The 16,494-nt window shown below is 35.2% G+C and overlaps 1 protein-coding gene across 6 annotated transcripts in view; it reads left to right on the top strand.

Annotated features, from left to right (window-relative positions):
* SBF2 (SET binding factor 2) overlaps nt 1-16,494 on the top strand; it is a 461,885-nt gene that overhangs the window by 194,005 nt on the left and 251,386 nt on the right. For all 6 annotated transcript variants that reach the window (XM_061201443.1, XM_061201441.1, XM_061201446.1 and 3 more), the window contains exon 3: nt 6,295-6,432. In XM_061201443.1, coding sequence (XP_061057426.1) covers nt 6,295-6,432 — 138 coding nt within the window. The remainder of the gene's footprint in view (nt 1-6,294; nt 6,433-16,494) is intronic.

Here is a 16,494-nt window from a genome sequence, read left to right as displayed (position 1 = left end):
CTCATACCTGCTTCTACATTCATGCTTTTACAGTACGTTGTTTTGGTTGAAGTATACGAAGAAAATCAGGTCTCACGAATATGTAGTTGGAAAGAGGAGTATTTTTATAGCCTTTTCAGATACTTATGGAAACTCTTGTTTGAATACTACACCAACACTCAACAAATAATAATATCTTAAAGGCTAGTTGCAATGTGAGATATATAAATGCATCAATGAACTTTTATTTACTCTGCTACGATAAAATCTATTGGTTGGCTTTGCACTTTGAAAAATCTTTTATCCATGCATGATTTTATAACATCATGCATTAGTCACTTGGCAAATAGGGATCAATGAGTTATGCAGATCTTCCAAATGTTGACACATATAGTATTTAAAATATTACATTAGTTAATAATACTCCCATATTAATCAGGAATGCAAAGCTGTCAGGCTCATGATGGTGCTTGAAAGTTCATTTTATCATTGGTAACAAACAGTCTCAGATATGTATCTTGAAGTGACAGGCCCATTTCATTCATTTGAGACAATGTCTACCAAATACATAAGACTGTATAAGCATGTTTGTCAGTTATTCTTTCAAGTAAAAAATGGTGTTCTTGGGGGAAAAAAAAGAACAGTTCAGCTCACAACTTAAACATCTACACAAGTAGTTTTTCTCTAAACAACTATCATACTTCTATATGCAGCAAAAGTGCTTTATGTGTATTTACTCTTTGAAACAGAATATTTTAAAAGTTGTATACTCAAGGGTCAAGTTACAATGAAATTAAAATGTTTATTGCTTCATCAAGGAAATTATTAACGGAAACTTTTTTTTTTTAATTGCAAATGTGTAGCTTTGAAGAATACAGTGACTACAAGTATAGTTTGATGCTGCTGCATTGATTACTGTTAAGTTACCAGCAACTTTACCCACCATTACTTTTCCACCATTAATGTAAATGTCAACAAAGTGAAAGAAACAACCAGTTCTTAGTATTAATATGATAATAGTTTTGACCACCGGGACTCCTATGATTCTGTGTACCACACTTTGAGGGCTACTTTTCTAGAATGAAAAAGGCTTATGGTGGCCACAGGAAAGCCAAAGATGTAAAGTCATGGAACTTAGATAAATGAATTGTTGAGGGAGAAATATACATGTAAACAAATTGACAAGTCAACTTTTCTGTACCAGATTAGTAAAATATATAAGTTCTAGTGCTATATATAGGAAGAAAAGGTTATTATAATTATTTATTATAATAAGAATGTATAAAACGGTTTGGAACACATGAGTGGAACTGCTTGATTCTTTGGTTTGGAGGGGGCTAGAGAAACTGGGGAGCTTCAGAGAAGACTTCACAGAATAAGTGATACTGAAGTGCTCAATAAATATTTGTTCGATGAATTACTATTTCAAAACACAAATGTAGGGCTTCCCTGGTGGCGCAGTGGTTGAGAATCTGCCTGCCAATGCAGGGGACACGGGTTCGAGCCCTGGTCTGGGAAGATCCCACATGCCGCGGAGCAACTAGGCCCGTGAGCCACAGATACTGAGCCTGTGCGTCTGGAGCCTGTGCTCCGCAACAAGAGAGGCCGCGACAGTGAGAGACCCGCACACCGCGATGAAGAGTGGCCCCCGCTTGCCGCAACTAGAGAAAGCCCTTGCACAGAAACAAAGACCCAACACACCCCAAAATAAATAAATAAATTTATTTAAAAAAAAAAAAAAGCCACAAATGTAGAGAAAAATATTTTCACTTAACTAATTAATGTGTCCTTAAGGTTTTCATGCTGTTTCTTTATGTATTCCTTATGATGTCTGCTCAAGGAAATTAGTCTGGTAGAATTTTTCATTTGGTAGAGAAGCTATGAACGTGATTAATGTGTCTCTCTAAATGTAGGAAGTCATCCAAATATTACTTTTCTGATGTCTCTTTAGACTGAGTCAAGGAGTCAATGAGGCAATGAAAGGAGAGGCAGGAAAAAACTAGTAAAGAAGGGGAAAGAAAGTGTTATAGCTGTGATGATAGAAACTAAGGTTAGGTCAAAGGGGGTAATAATCATAATAACTAACACCACGGAATTATATGGCAAAGGCTATTCTGAGTACTTTTCATGTGTTACCTTGTGTGAGGTTCCCAAAAGTACTAGTAGATAGGTACTAATATTCTGCCTTTTACAGATAAGGAAACTAAGGCACCGAAAGGTTAAATAAAGTGCTCCAGGTTACACAGTTATTAAGCAGGGTAACAGAAGGTAATCTGGCACAGAGAGCTGCTGTATTGGTGAGCTCCTTTCTATTTCTATTCCATCTCTTCAACAATATTGTTATCCAGATATTTTTTTCTTCATGTTTTTAGAGGTAGACTTTACTTTTTAGAGTACTTTTAGATTCACAGCAAAATTGAGCAATAGTATGAAGAATTCACATATATTCTCTGTTCCCCAAACGCACAACTTTCCACAATATCAGTATCCCCCACCACAGTGGTACATTTGTTACAGTCAATGAATGAACTTACATTGGTCACATCATTATCAACCAAAGTCTGTAATTCACCTTAGGTTTCACTCTTGGTGTACATTCTAAAGGTTTTGACAAATGCATAATAAAATGTATCCACAGTTACAGTATTACACAGAATAGTTTCACTGCTCTAAAAAACCTCTAAATTCTGCCTATTTATGTCTCCCCAACCCCAGGCAACTACTAATCTTTTTGCTCTCCATAGCTGTGCATTTTCCAGAATGTTAAGTAGTTGGAATTATACCACGTGTAGCCATTTCGGACTGGCGTCTTTCACTTAGTAATGTGCATTTACGTTTCCTCCATGTTTTTTCATGGCTTGATAACTCATTTCTTTTTAGCACAATAAAGTATTCTGTCACCTGGATGTGCCTTCACCTACTGAAGGACATCTTGGTTACTTCCAAGTTTTGGCAATTATGAACAAAGCTGCTATAAACATCCATGTGCAGGTTTTTGTGTGAACATATGTTTTCATCTCCTTCGGGTAAATAGCTGAATTGTGTGGTAAGAGTATGTTTACTTTTGTAAGAAACTGGCGCACTGTGTTCCAAAGTGGGTGTACCATTTTGCATTCCCACCAGAGATAAATAAGAATTCCTGTTGCTCTACATTCTTGTCAGCATTTGGCATTGGCATTGTTTTGTATTTTGGCCATTCTAATAGGTATGTAATGGTATCTTGTTGTTTTAATTTGCTTCCTTTATGAAATATGATATTGAACATCTTTTCATTTGCTTATTTGCCACCTTTATATCTTTTTTGGAGAGGTATCTATTCAGATCTTTTGCCCCCTTTTTAATTGGGTTGTTCACTTTCTTATTGTTGAGTTTTAAAAACTCTTTGTATGTTTTAGATGACAGTACATTATCAGATATGTGTTTTGCAAATTTTTTCTCCCAGTCCTTAGCTTGTCTTCTCATTTTCTTGACAGTGTCTTTCACAGAGCAGAAGTTTTAAATTTTAATGAAGTCTAGTTTATCAATTATTCCTTTCCTGGTTCATGATTTTGGTGATGTATCTAAAAAGTCGTTGCCAAAACAAAGATCACCTAGGTTTTCTCCTTTGTCATCTTCTAGGAGTTTTATAGTTTCGTGTTTTACATTTAGGTATATGGTCCACTTTGAGTTAATGTTTGTGAAGGGTGTAAGGTCTGTGTCTAGATTCATTTTCTTGTATATGAATATCTAGTTGGTCCAGCACCATTTGTTGAAAAGACTATTTTTTCTCCATTGTATTGCTTTTGCTCTGTTGTCAAAGTTCAGTTGATTATATTTGTGTGGTCTGTTTCTGGGCTCACCATTCTGCTTTATTGATTTATTTGTCTTTTCGTTGACCGATACCACACTGTCTTGATTACTGTAGCTTTATAATAAGTCTTGAAGTCAGATAGTGTCACTCTTCCAACTTTGTTCTCCTTCAATATTGAGTTGGCTATTCTGGGTCTTTTGCCTCTCCATATAAACTTTAACATTAGTTTATCAACATCCATAAAATAACTTGCTGGAATTTTGTTTGGGATTGCGTTGAATCTGTAGATCACACTGGGAAGAATTGAAACTTGACAATATTGAGTCTTCCTATTGATGAACATTGGAATTGCTCTCTCTTTCTCTCTACTTAGTTCTTCTTTGATTTCTCGTCAGAGTTTTGTAATTTTTCTTATATAGATCTTGTACATAATTTATTAGGTTTATACCTAAGTATTTCATTTTTGGGGGTGCTAATGTATGAAGATGGTACTGTGTTTTTAATTTCAAGTAACAGTTCATTGTTGGTGTATGTAGGAAAGCAGTTGGCTTTTGTATATTAACCTTGTATCCTGGAAACTTGCTGGAATTGCTTATTACTTTCAGGTTTTCTACATAGACAATCATGTCATTTGGGAACAAAGACAGTTACACGTCTTCCTTCCTAATCTGTAAACCTTTTGTTTCCTTGTTTTGGCTAATTGAATTAACTAGGACTTTCAGTACAATTTAGAAAAGGTGTGGTAAGAGGTGACGTCCTTGCCTTGTTCCTAATCTTAGCTAGAAAGCTTCTAGTTTCTTACAATTAAGTATGATGTTATCTGTAGGTTTTTGGTAAATGTTCTGTGTCATGTCAAGGAACTTCCCCTCTATGCTTAGTTTGCTGAGAGTTTTTATCATGAATGGGTGTTAGATTTTCTCAAATGCTTTTTCTGTATCTATTGATATGATCATGTACTTTTTCTTGTTTAGCTTCTTGATGTGATTAATTGACTTTCAATGTTGAACCAGCCCTGCATACCCAAAATGAATCTTATTTGGTCATGGTTTGTAATTCTTTTCATACATTGCTACATTCAGTTTGCAAATATTTTGTTGAGGATTTTTGCATCTGTCTTCATGAGAGATATTGATGTATAGTTTTATTGTAATTTCTTTTTCTGTTTTTGGCATTAGGGTAATGCTGGCTTTATGGAATGAATCAGGAAGTATTTCCTTGGCTTCAGTCTTCTGGAAGAGATTGTAGAGAATGTTTTAGTTTCATCCTTCAGTGTTTGGTAGAATTCACCGTGAACCCATTGCAGCATGATACTTTCTTTCTATTTTGGAAGATTATTAATTATTGATTCATTTTCTTTAATAGATATAGGCCTATTCAGATTGTCTACTTCTTCTTGTGTGAGTCTTATCAGATTATATCTTTCAAGATATTGGTTCATTTCATCTAGATTATCAAATTTGTGGGCACAGAGTTATGCATATTATTCCTTTATTATCTGTTTAATGTCCACAGGATCTATAGTGATGTCCCTTCTTTCATTTCTGATATTAGTAATTTGTATCTTCTTTTTTATTTTTAGTTTGTCTGGCTAGAGACTTCTTGATTTTAATGTTTTTTTCAAAGAACTAGCTTTAGGTTTTGCTGCTTTTCTCTATTGATTTCCTGTAATAGATTTCACTGATATCTGCTCTAATTTTATTATTTCTTTTCTTCTGCTTACTTTGGATTTAATTTGCTCTTCTTTTTCTAATTTCCTAAGATAGAACTTAGATGACTGATTTTAGATTTTTCTTCTCTATGAATTCAGTGCTATAAAATTCCCTCTAAGCACTGCTTTTGCTGAATCCCACAAATGTTAAGCTGTATTTTCATTTTCATTTAGTTAAAAATATTTGAAAATTTCTTTTGAGATTTTTGTCTTTGATCCGTGTATTACTTAGAAGTGTGTTGTTTAATCTCTGAGTGTTTGGGGATTTTCCAGCTATCTTTCTGTAATTGATTTTTAGTTTAATTTTATTGTGGTCTGGGACATGCATTATATGATTTCTATTCTTTTAAATACATTAAAGTGTATTTTATAGCCCAGAATGTGGTCTGTCTTGATGAACAAGATATCTTTTTCATTGTACTGAATTGAAGAGTCTTAGATTAATGACGATATTTTAAAATAATTCTGTTTTCTGTCCATGGTAGATACTGAGCACTTTATCTTCAACTTATTTCATGATTTGTTCTAATGGTGCAAAGTTTTCATCTTAGTGATCTGTTCCTACATATGCCAACCCCGGTCTCAGAATGAGTGGCATCTGTGGAAAATCTAGGCTGTCTTCATAAAATGCATATGCACATTAGTGAAAGTATTCTACATCATGAATCTGCAAGTGATTTTTAAAAAATATTGGCTGAAGTAACGTATCACATCTGGAAATTTTTTTAAATGGGGAGACATTTCTCAGGGATTTATAACTAATAAATTTACCTTATACTTTTAAGATGTGACAATTTTTTTTTTCTGTCTCATTTAGTTTTGTCAGCCTGGAGGGTGGCAGCTGTCCAGAGAGAGGAAGCAGCCAACGTTTTTTGTGGTGGTCCTGACAGATATTGACTCAGATCGACATTACTGCTCATGCCTAACCTTTTATGAGGCAGAGATCAATCTTCAGGTACAGCAACTTTTCTAGCCAAATTACAGCCAAAGAGACACCATTTAGGAATCTTTTTATTATGCCATATTTGTTTTTGTTAGAATAGCAAGTTTGAGTTCTATGAGCTACTTTAAAATGACTGAGGTACTATATTGTTGAAGAAGAGAGCAAGAAGGTAAAGTTATTGTCCAAGTTTAATTTTTCTTCTTTAAAATATTGTTCATAATCTGCATACTTCTAAGAATAGCATATCTGCAAATTGGTTTATTAAGAAGATTTGTATCCTCTCATGATGAACCTGTGGTTTTTCCCTTTGAGTCTTTCTCCTGAGGTGTCTTTCACAGAATATAGAGCATTTAATCAGAATGTTTATAAATCACTTATCACAATGCTTGATATTATTTTTTAAGTGCTGAAGTAACTGTTAACTCATTATTATTAGTGGTGGTAGTATCAAAATGATGGGACTGACATTAATAGGCTAGAACTATAGAAATTAAAAATACTGGGTCTTTCAGAGTATTAGCTGGGGTTCTCTCAGTTTCAAACAACTGGATCTACTGTCTCTAATTTATTCAGAAAAGGATTTATGAGAAAGTATTGGGTAGTTTATATAATTTCATGGGTAAGGGGTGAGCAGGGAACCAGTTCTGTGTACTAGGAACTGCCTAGCTTGGGGCTGTTCATACTTTTTCAACCTTTTATCACTTGACACTTATGATGTTGGGTACCAGACAATACAACCTTCACAATAATCACACTAAAAAAATCCATTCTCCCATGTGTAGCCCCTGTCACACATTGGTGACTTATGCTTTAAGTGTCATATGGGTTGTTTCCTTGTGTCAGTCAGATTGCATGCAGATCCCCCCCCCCAAAGGAATCAGAAAAACTTTGTTGTTGTTGTTATTTGTTTGTTTGTTTTGCTTTCAAGGCCCTATAGTATGAGAAGGAAACTATAAAACAGTTTGCAGGATGTTGAGTGAGCCAATTGCATTATCTGCTGTGCTTTCTGCTACATACAGATGAATGAGTATCACCACCAGGGAAAAGGATTGGCTTGCTTTCTGAAATGACCTCACAAAGGAGCATTTGTTATTTTTGTTATTTTAATTAAATGCCAAGATCTGAATTTTCTGGATGCAGAAATTTCATTTTTCAGTACAAGAGGAGACAAACCACCTTTCATGGTACAGACTCACATTATCCAAGTTCATTAGACTGATGTATTAAAACCAGCATGCTAGCTTTTTAATTTACAGTGATAAGTTAAAAGGTTATATAGAACAAAATATACATTATCTATATTATCAGCACATTTTCTCCTTGTTGTCAGATCTTTGTGGGAAGCCATATCAAAATCAGAAGCATTTTGATTGTGGAATCAAACTAAGGAATATTTGATGTCAAATATTTAACACCTGCCAGATTAACACAGCCCATTGTTTATACAGTTGACCCTTGAACAACATGGGCTTGAACTGCACGGGTCCACTTATACACAGATTTTTTTCAGTAACTATATACTACAGTACTGCATGATCCATAGTTGGTTGAGTATGTGGATGCAGAGGGCCAACCGTAAAGTTAATATGTGGATTTTCGACTGCACAGAGGGGTCGGCGCCCCTAAACCCTGCATTGTTCAGGGCCAACTGTTTTTGAAATTAGGGATTATGTTGTCAATTCAGACAGAAAACTTAGATGTCTATGATTCTAGTCATTTCTGTCCTGATTAGTGTTCGGGTGGATGTTGCCAACAAGTAGCCGATCCAATTCCCATTTTGGTCAATTCAGTCTAAATAAGAAAGAATGTTCTCTTGTTGAGAGCCTTGCTATCTTTTTCAGGTGACCTTTCATTTCTCTGTTGATCTTTTGAACATAAGTCAGTGCTGAGAATGCAGTATTTTCTTTTATTTCCATATTCTTGAGGGTACCTCTTTACAACTCCCTAGAATTATCTAATGAAACTAACTGTGATTATTTGGGTTCTTCTTCTCTCCATCATTACCAACCCCTTAGCCCCCAAATAAACTCACAGAAAAATAATACATTAAGACAATGTAGGGGGTTTCAGTCCAAGATGGTGACATAGGAAGCTTCTGAACTCACTTCTATGGACACACTGAATCCACAGCTACACACGGAGCAATTTCTGCTGAAAGAAATCCAGAAACTAGCCGAGCAGTTCCTATATAGCAGGCAAACGAGAATATACCCACACTGAAGTGAGTAGAAAAGGCTGAGATGCAGTCTCACCATAAATGTCCCCTGGCAGAGAGACATGCAGTTGCGAAGCAACTTAAACTTCCAGCTCCTCCCCTGAGGTGCGAAGGGTTTGGACCCAACATCTAACCCCCATCTTTTTAGACTTCCACTTGAGGTAAGGACCCAAAAACACCTAGCTCTGAAAAACAATGGGGCTTTTATTCATGAGACCCACCAGACTATAACAAGCAAAGAGTCCTTAATGGGTTTTCAAGGATTTGCTCTGGCTCAGCATGGAGGAAGCAGAGAGAAACACCCATCTCTCAGTCTTTGCCTGAAAGAATCCTGTTTGCATACTTTAAAAGCTACTGCCTGAGGGTCAGGTTTCTAACTTAGCACACATCTAGGAGCTAATTTTGATTCTGTTTGGAGACCAGGGATCTGGCAGGTGCCATCACTGTTCTCTCTCTAGCCTGCTCCAGTTCACTGGTTTCTTCTTGGAAAGAGCTTGTGCACATGTCTGGCGCCCCAGATTTTGCAGCTGCTGCCCAAGGGACACACCCTTTTAAACCTTTGACTCTGTGGCCAACAGGACTTGAGCTCCCAGGTCCCACAGGATTGTAGCAAACGAAGTTCTTAACTGGCTATCCCCCAAGGCTCAGCGCAGAGGGAGCAGACAGAAACACCCATCTCCCAGTCTCCACTGAAAGATACATATTTGCATACATTAAAAGCTGCTACCTGAAGGTCTGGCTTCCAATCCACCTGAATCTAGGTGCTGACTATGATCCTCCCCTTTGGGACACTATCAGGTATTGGTATACCCTCAACTACGGTGAGCACTAAGAATAAAGTAGGCTGCTTGGACCATCATAAAGATTTGAGAGACAACCAAGAGCTAGGGCAGGTTTGAATACTAAGGTTCATCTCCTACAAGAGGCCACTCCTTCAGGACTAGGAGAGGTAGATGTTTTAAATAATGCATAGAAACCAACACAGAGAGTCAAGGAAAATGAAGAAATAGGAATATGTTCTAAATGAAAGAACAAGGTAAAACCTCAGAGGAAGACCTTAATGAAGTGGAGATAAGTGATTTACCTGATAAAGAGTTTAAAATAATGGTCATAAAGATGTTTATTGAGCTCAGGAGAAGAATGGATGAACAAAGTAAGAATTTCAACAAAGGAATAGAAAGTGTAAGAAAGTACCAAATAGAAGTCACAGAGCTGAAGAGTATAGTAAGTGAACTGAAGAATACAATAGAGGGGTTCAACAGCGCACTACATGACACAGGAGAGAGGATCAGTTTACATGAGGACAGGCCAGTGGAAATCATCTAATTAAAACAGCAAAATGAAAAAAATGGAAAAGAATAAAGATAGCTTAAGGGACTTATGAGATAACATCAAGCAAACCAACATTCGCATGATAGGGGTCCCAGGAGGAGAAGAGAAAGAGAAAGGGGCAGAAAACTTACAAGAAGAAATAATGGCTGAAAACTTTCCTAACCTGGGGAAAGAAACAGATATTCAGATCCAGGAAGCCCAGAGAGTTCCAAATACGATGACCCCAAAGAGACCAACACCAAGACACATTATAATTAAAGTGTCAAAAGTTAAAGACAAAGAGAGAATCTTAAAACAGCAAGAGAAAAATAACTTGTTCATAAAAGGGAACCCTGATAAGACGATGATCAGATTTTTCAGCAGAAGCTTTGCAGGCCAGAGAAGAGTGGCAAGATTTATTCAAAGTGCTGAGAGAAAAAAAACTGTCCATCAAGAATATTCCACCTGGCAAGTTGTCCTTCAGAGTTGAAGAAGAGAAGAAAGAGTTTTGCAGACAAGCAAAAGCTAAAGAAGCTAATCACCACTAGACTGGCCTTACAGGAAATGTTAAAGGGACTTCTTTAAGCTGAAATGAAAAGGTGCTAATTAGTAACAGGAAAACATATGAAAGTATAAATCTCACTTGTAATGGTAAATATATACTAAAATAAAGATAAATAAAGAATTTTGAAACAGCAAGGAAACAAATTGACAGTAGTAAATACATACTGATCAATAATTAATTTAAATGTAAAATGACTAAATTTTCCAATCCAAAGATGTAGAGTGGCTGAATAGATTTTAAAAAACAAAAAGACCTAGAACAAAACTCACTTCAGCTTTAAGGACACACATTGACTGAAAATGAAGGGTAGAAAAAGATACTTCATGCAAATGGAAATCAAAAGAAAGCTAGGGTAGCTATACTTAATATAAGACAAAATGACTTTAAACTAAAAACTGTAATAAGAGACAAGGAAAGTCATTGTATAATGATAAAGTAGTCAACTCATCAAGAGAGTATAACACTTGTAAATATTTATGCATCTATTATCAGAGCACCTAAGCATATAAAGTAAATCTGAAGGTAAAAATTGATAGCAATACAATAATAGTAGAAGACTTAAGTACCCCACATTTAACAATGGATAGATCATCCGGACAGAAAATCAATACAGAAAACTGGATTTAAACAGTATGTTAGACCAGATGGACCTAACAGACATACATAGAATCTTCCATACAACAGCAGCTGAATAAACATACTTCTCAAGCACATGTGGGACATTCTCCAGGATAGGTAATGTGTTAGGCCACAAAACAAGTCAATAAATTTAAGAAGATTGAAATCATATCAAGCTTCTTTTCCAGCCACAAAAGTATAGTACTAGAGATCAATTACAAGAAGAGAACTGGAAAATTTACAAATATGTGGAGGTTAAACAACATACTACTGAATGGGTCAAAGAATAAACTAAATGGAATAAAAAAATACCTTAAGACAAATGAAAATGCAAATACAGCATACCAAAATTTATTGGCTAAAGCAAAAGCAAAAGCAGATATAAGGGGGAAATTTATAGCGATTAACACCTACATTAAGAAAAGAGTAAAATCTCAAATAAGCAACTTAAGTTTACACCTGAAGGAGCTAGAAGAAGAAGAACAAACTAAGCCCAAAATTAATAGAATGAAGGAAATAACAAATATCAGAGTGGAAATAAATGAAACAGAGTAAAAAGACAATAGAAGAAAAATCAGTGAAACAAAGAGTTGGTTTTTTTTTGAAAAGATAAATCGACAAACCTTTAGCTATACTCAGCAGGATAAAAAGGGAAAGGACTCAAATAAAATTAGAAATGAAAGAGGAAATGTTAGATTTGATACCACAAAAATACAAAGGCTCATAAGAATACTGTGAAAAAATACACACCAACAAATTGGACAGCCTAGAAGAAGTGAATAAATTCCTACTAACATACAACCTACCAAGTCTGAATCATGAAGAAATATAAAATATGAACAGAGCAATAGTAGTAAAGATATTGAATTGGTAATCAAAAACGTCCTGCAAAGGAAAAATCGAGGACCAGATGGCTTTACTTGTCAATTCTGCTACACATTTAAAGAAGAATGAATAACAATCCTTCTCAAATTCTTCCTCCCCAAAAAAAAGAGAAGAGGAGGAAACACCTTCAAACTCATTTTACAAGGACAGCATTACACTGATACCAAAGACAGACATGGGCACTACAAGAAAAGGAAACTACAGGCCCTGATGAACATAGATGCAAAAATTCTCAACAAAATAAAGGCAAACCAAATTCAGCAATACATTAAAAGGATCATACACCACGATCAAGTGGGATTTATTCCTGGATGCAGGGTTCAACATATGCAGATCAATGACTGTGATCCACCACATTAACAAAATAAAAGGATGAAATTCATATGATCTTCTTAATTGATGCAGAGAAATCTGTCAAAATTCAACATCCATTCATGATAAAACTCTCAACAAACTGGGTATAGAGTGAACATACTTAAGCATCATAAAGGCCCTTTATGACAAGTCCACAGCTCACATCATACTCAGTGGTGAAAAGCTGAACGTTTTTCCTCTAAGATCCAGTACTAGTCAAGAATGCCCACTCTTGCTACTGTTATTCAACATAGTATTGGATGTCCTAGCTAAAAGAATTTGTCAAGCAAAAGAAATATAAGCCATTCAAATCAGAAAGGAAGAAATAGAACTGTCTCTATTTGTTGATGACATGATATTATATATAAAAAATCCTAAAGACTACCAAAAAACTGTTAGCACTAATAAAGGAATTCTGTAAAGTCGCAGGATACAAAATTGATAAACAAAAATCAATTGAGTTCCTATACACTAACAACAAATTATCAGGAAGAGAAATTAAGAATATAGTCCTATTTATAATTGCATGAAAAAGAATAAATACCTGGGTATAACTTTACCAAGGAGGTAAAAGATCTGTATCCTGAAAACTGTGTAAGACATTAATGAAAGAAATTGAAGAAGACACATATAAATGGAAAGATACCCCATGCTAATGGATTGGAAGACTTAATAATGTTGAAATGTCCATACAGCTCTAAGAAATTTACAGATATGGTGCAGTCCCTATCGAAAGTCCAGTGGCATATTTCACAGAAATAAAACAAAGAATCCTAAAATTCATATGGAGCCACAAAATACTCTGAATAGCCAAAGTATTCTTGAGAAAGAAGGTTAAAGGTGGAGTCACACTTCCTAATATCAAAGTGTATTACAAAATTTTATTAATCAAACCGTATGGTATTGGCATAACAACAGACATGTAGATCAATAAAACAGAATACAGAGCCCAGAAATAAACCCATGTGTATATAGTCAATTAATTTGCAACAAAGGAGCCAAGGATATACAGTGGCGAAAAGATAGTCTATTTGATAAATGGTGTTTGGAAAATTGGACAGCTATATGCAAAAACAAACAAAAAAACGGGATCCCTATCTTACACCATACACAACAATAAATTCAAAATGGATTAAAGATTTGAATGTAAGGCCTGAAACCGAGTAAGTTCTAAAAGAAAACTTAAGGGGTGAGCTCCTTAACCAAGGTCTTGCCAATGACTTTTGGCAAAAATAAGTGGGACTGCGTGAAACTAAAAGCCTTCTGCATAGCAAAGGAAACTATCAACAAAATCAAAAAGCAACCTGCTGAATGGGAGAAGATGTTTGCAAACCACATATCTGTTAAGAGGTTAATATCCAAAATATATAAAGAACTCATGCAACTCAATAGCAAAAAACCAAACAATCCAATTTTTAAATGGGAAAGGACTTGAATAGACATTTTCCCAAAGAAGTCATACAACAGGTACATGAAAAGATGCTCAACGTCACTAATCATCAGGGAAATGGAAATCAACACCATAATGAGATATCACCTCATACCTGTTAGAATGGCAATTTTCAAAAAGATAAGAGGTAACAAGTGTAGTCAAGGCTGTAGATAGAAGGGAACCCTTGTGAACTGTTGGTGGAAATGTGAATTGGTGCAACCATTATGGAAAATGGTATGGAGGTTCTTAAAAAAATTAAAAATAGAACTGCCTTATGATCCAGCATTCCCACTTCTGGGTATGTATCCAAAGGAAATGAAAACAGGGTATCGAAGAGTTATTTGCACTCCCATGTTCATTGCAGCATTATTCACAATAGCCAAGATATGGCAACAAGCTAAGTGTCCATCAACGGTTGAACGGATAAAGATGTTTTATATACATGCATACATACATATGAACACACACATATATATTTCATACATACATACACACAATGGAATATTCAGTCATAAGAAAGAAGGAAATCCTACTGTTCATAACAACATGGATGGTTATGCTAAGTGAAATAAGTCAAAGGATGACAAATACTGTATGGTATCATTTATATGTAGAATCTTAACAACAACTACAACAAAAAAGTCAAACTCAAGAGAAATAGAGAGTGGAATGGTGGTCACCAGGGGCTGAAGCTTTCAAGAAATAGGGAGAGGTTGGTAAAAGAATACAGACTTTCAGCTATAAGATTAATAAGGTCTGAGGATCTCTAGTAAAACATGATGACTACAGTTGATAGCACTGTATTGTATGATTGAAATTTACTAAGAGCGTAGATCTTAAATGTTTTCATCTCCCCCCCCCACACACACACACAAAAAAAGTATCTAAGGTGATGGATGTATTAATTAACTAGATGGAGGATACCTTTAACAGTGTATCCATACGTCATATCACTACTCTAAATACCTTAAAATGTTGTCAATTATACCTCTATAAACCTGATTAAAAAAAGACAATTTAGCAGATGTAAAGAGATTCTAGGAAGCCCAATTAAACTTACAGAAATCAACACAGGATGACATTATAGCAGGCATTTTTGGAGAGGTTCTAGGAATTCTTGGATATTTTTCAAACTTTTCATTTGGAAATAATTTCAAACTTACAGAAAAGTTACAAGAATATTGCAAACATCTATATACCCTTTACCTATATTTGCCCATTTAAAATATTTTGTCCCATTTCTTTATTATCATAGATATTAATTCTCTTTAATAGACCCCTCTCTCCTTCCCTTACTCCCTCTTTCTCCTTACACACACACATACACACACACACACACAGAAATTTTTTTCTGAACTATTTGAGACAAATCTGTGTGCATCATTTCCCTTTGCCCTAAAGTCTTTAGTGTATGTTTCATAGGAATAAGTATTTTCTTATGTAAACATAGTATGGTTATCAATATCAGAAAATCAATATCAATATTATACCTTTATCTCATCTACCATCCATTAAATTTTGTCATTTGACCTAATGCTCTTTATGCTCCCCCCCCCCCACCTTTTGGTCCTCCAGTACAGGATGTAATTTAAAATTCTGTAATTATCTTTTGTCTGTCTTCATCTGGAATAGTTGCTCAGCCTTTGACATTTTCAAATAATGCAGGTCCCAATGCCCCTTTTAAATAGAATGCTTAATATTTTTTGTTTTTCTGATGTCTCTCACTTTAGATTCAGGTTATACATCAGTAATTAGATTACTACCAGCATTTGGAATACTAAGTGTATGTCCTACTAAGGGCACACATCTGGAAGTACACAATGTCTGTCTGCTACGCACCTGCCTTACTGATGCTGTTCTTCTTGAGTACCTAGTCTGGTGATTGTCAGATATCTCCATTGTATAGTTGCTATTTTTTTTTCTTTGCTTGCAACTAATAAGCCATGAGTGGTAAGATACTTTAAGACTATGCAAATATTCTATTACTCATTAATTATCCCCCCTGCCAGATTCAGCATTTAGTGATGATTCTTGCCTGTGCCAATTTTTATTATGATGATTGCAAAATGATTATTTTCCAACTGTGCACACTCTCTACCTGTACCTTTACCAGTCAGCAGTTGACATTTTACGTTTTCTGTCTTGTCTATCTATGTGAGTTATAGATTCATGTATTCCAGTTTCTTTTTTCTTCAGTAGTATATAATTAATGGTTTTCACTGTTTTAATGCACAGATTGTTCAGGATTTGACCAGTGGGCAACCCTTCAGAGTGGTTCCTGTGTTCTCTTGACAAGCCCCATCAATGGTTTTTCTAGCATTTTTAAACTTTCTTTCATAACAAGCTGATCCAGGATCATCTTTTTCCTTCCCTTCCTCAGCCTTGAAATCAGCCAATTCTCCAAGGAGCCCTGGCTCATTTGAGTAGGGAATAATATTAAAAACCAAGATTAGGGTTCTTGTATATTTGGAATCAATGTTTCAAAATTATTTTTCTTTTTAGCTCAGATATTTTCCTATTTGCCATTTTAACTGGACCAAAACATTGTAATTTATTTAGTATTTACAATCACCTTACAGAAAGTTAGAGTCTGCTTCATATGTGTTTTTTAAGATTCTGAAAATGTAAATAAGTTATAAGAGTTCTGGCTCCTATATAAGTTCACTTAGGTAGTAGACGCTAGCCAGAATTATG

The sequence above is a fragment of the Eubalaena glacialis genome, chromosome 10 (assembly GCF_028564815.1).
Source record: "Eubalaena glacialis isolate mEubGla1 chromosome 10, mEubGla1.1.hap2.+ XY, whole genome shotgun sequence".
Classification (NCBI taxonomy): Eukaryota; Metazoa; Chordata; class Mammalia; order Artiodactyla; family Balaenidae; genus Eubalaena; species Eubalaena glacialis.
This window is presented reverse-complemented; position numbering and strand designations above follow the sequence as displayed.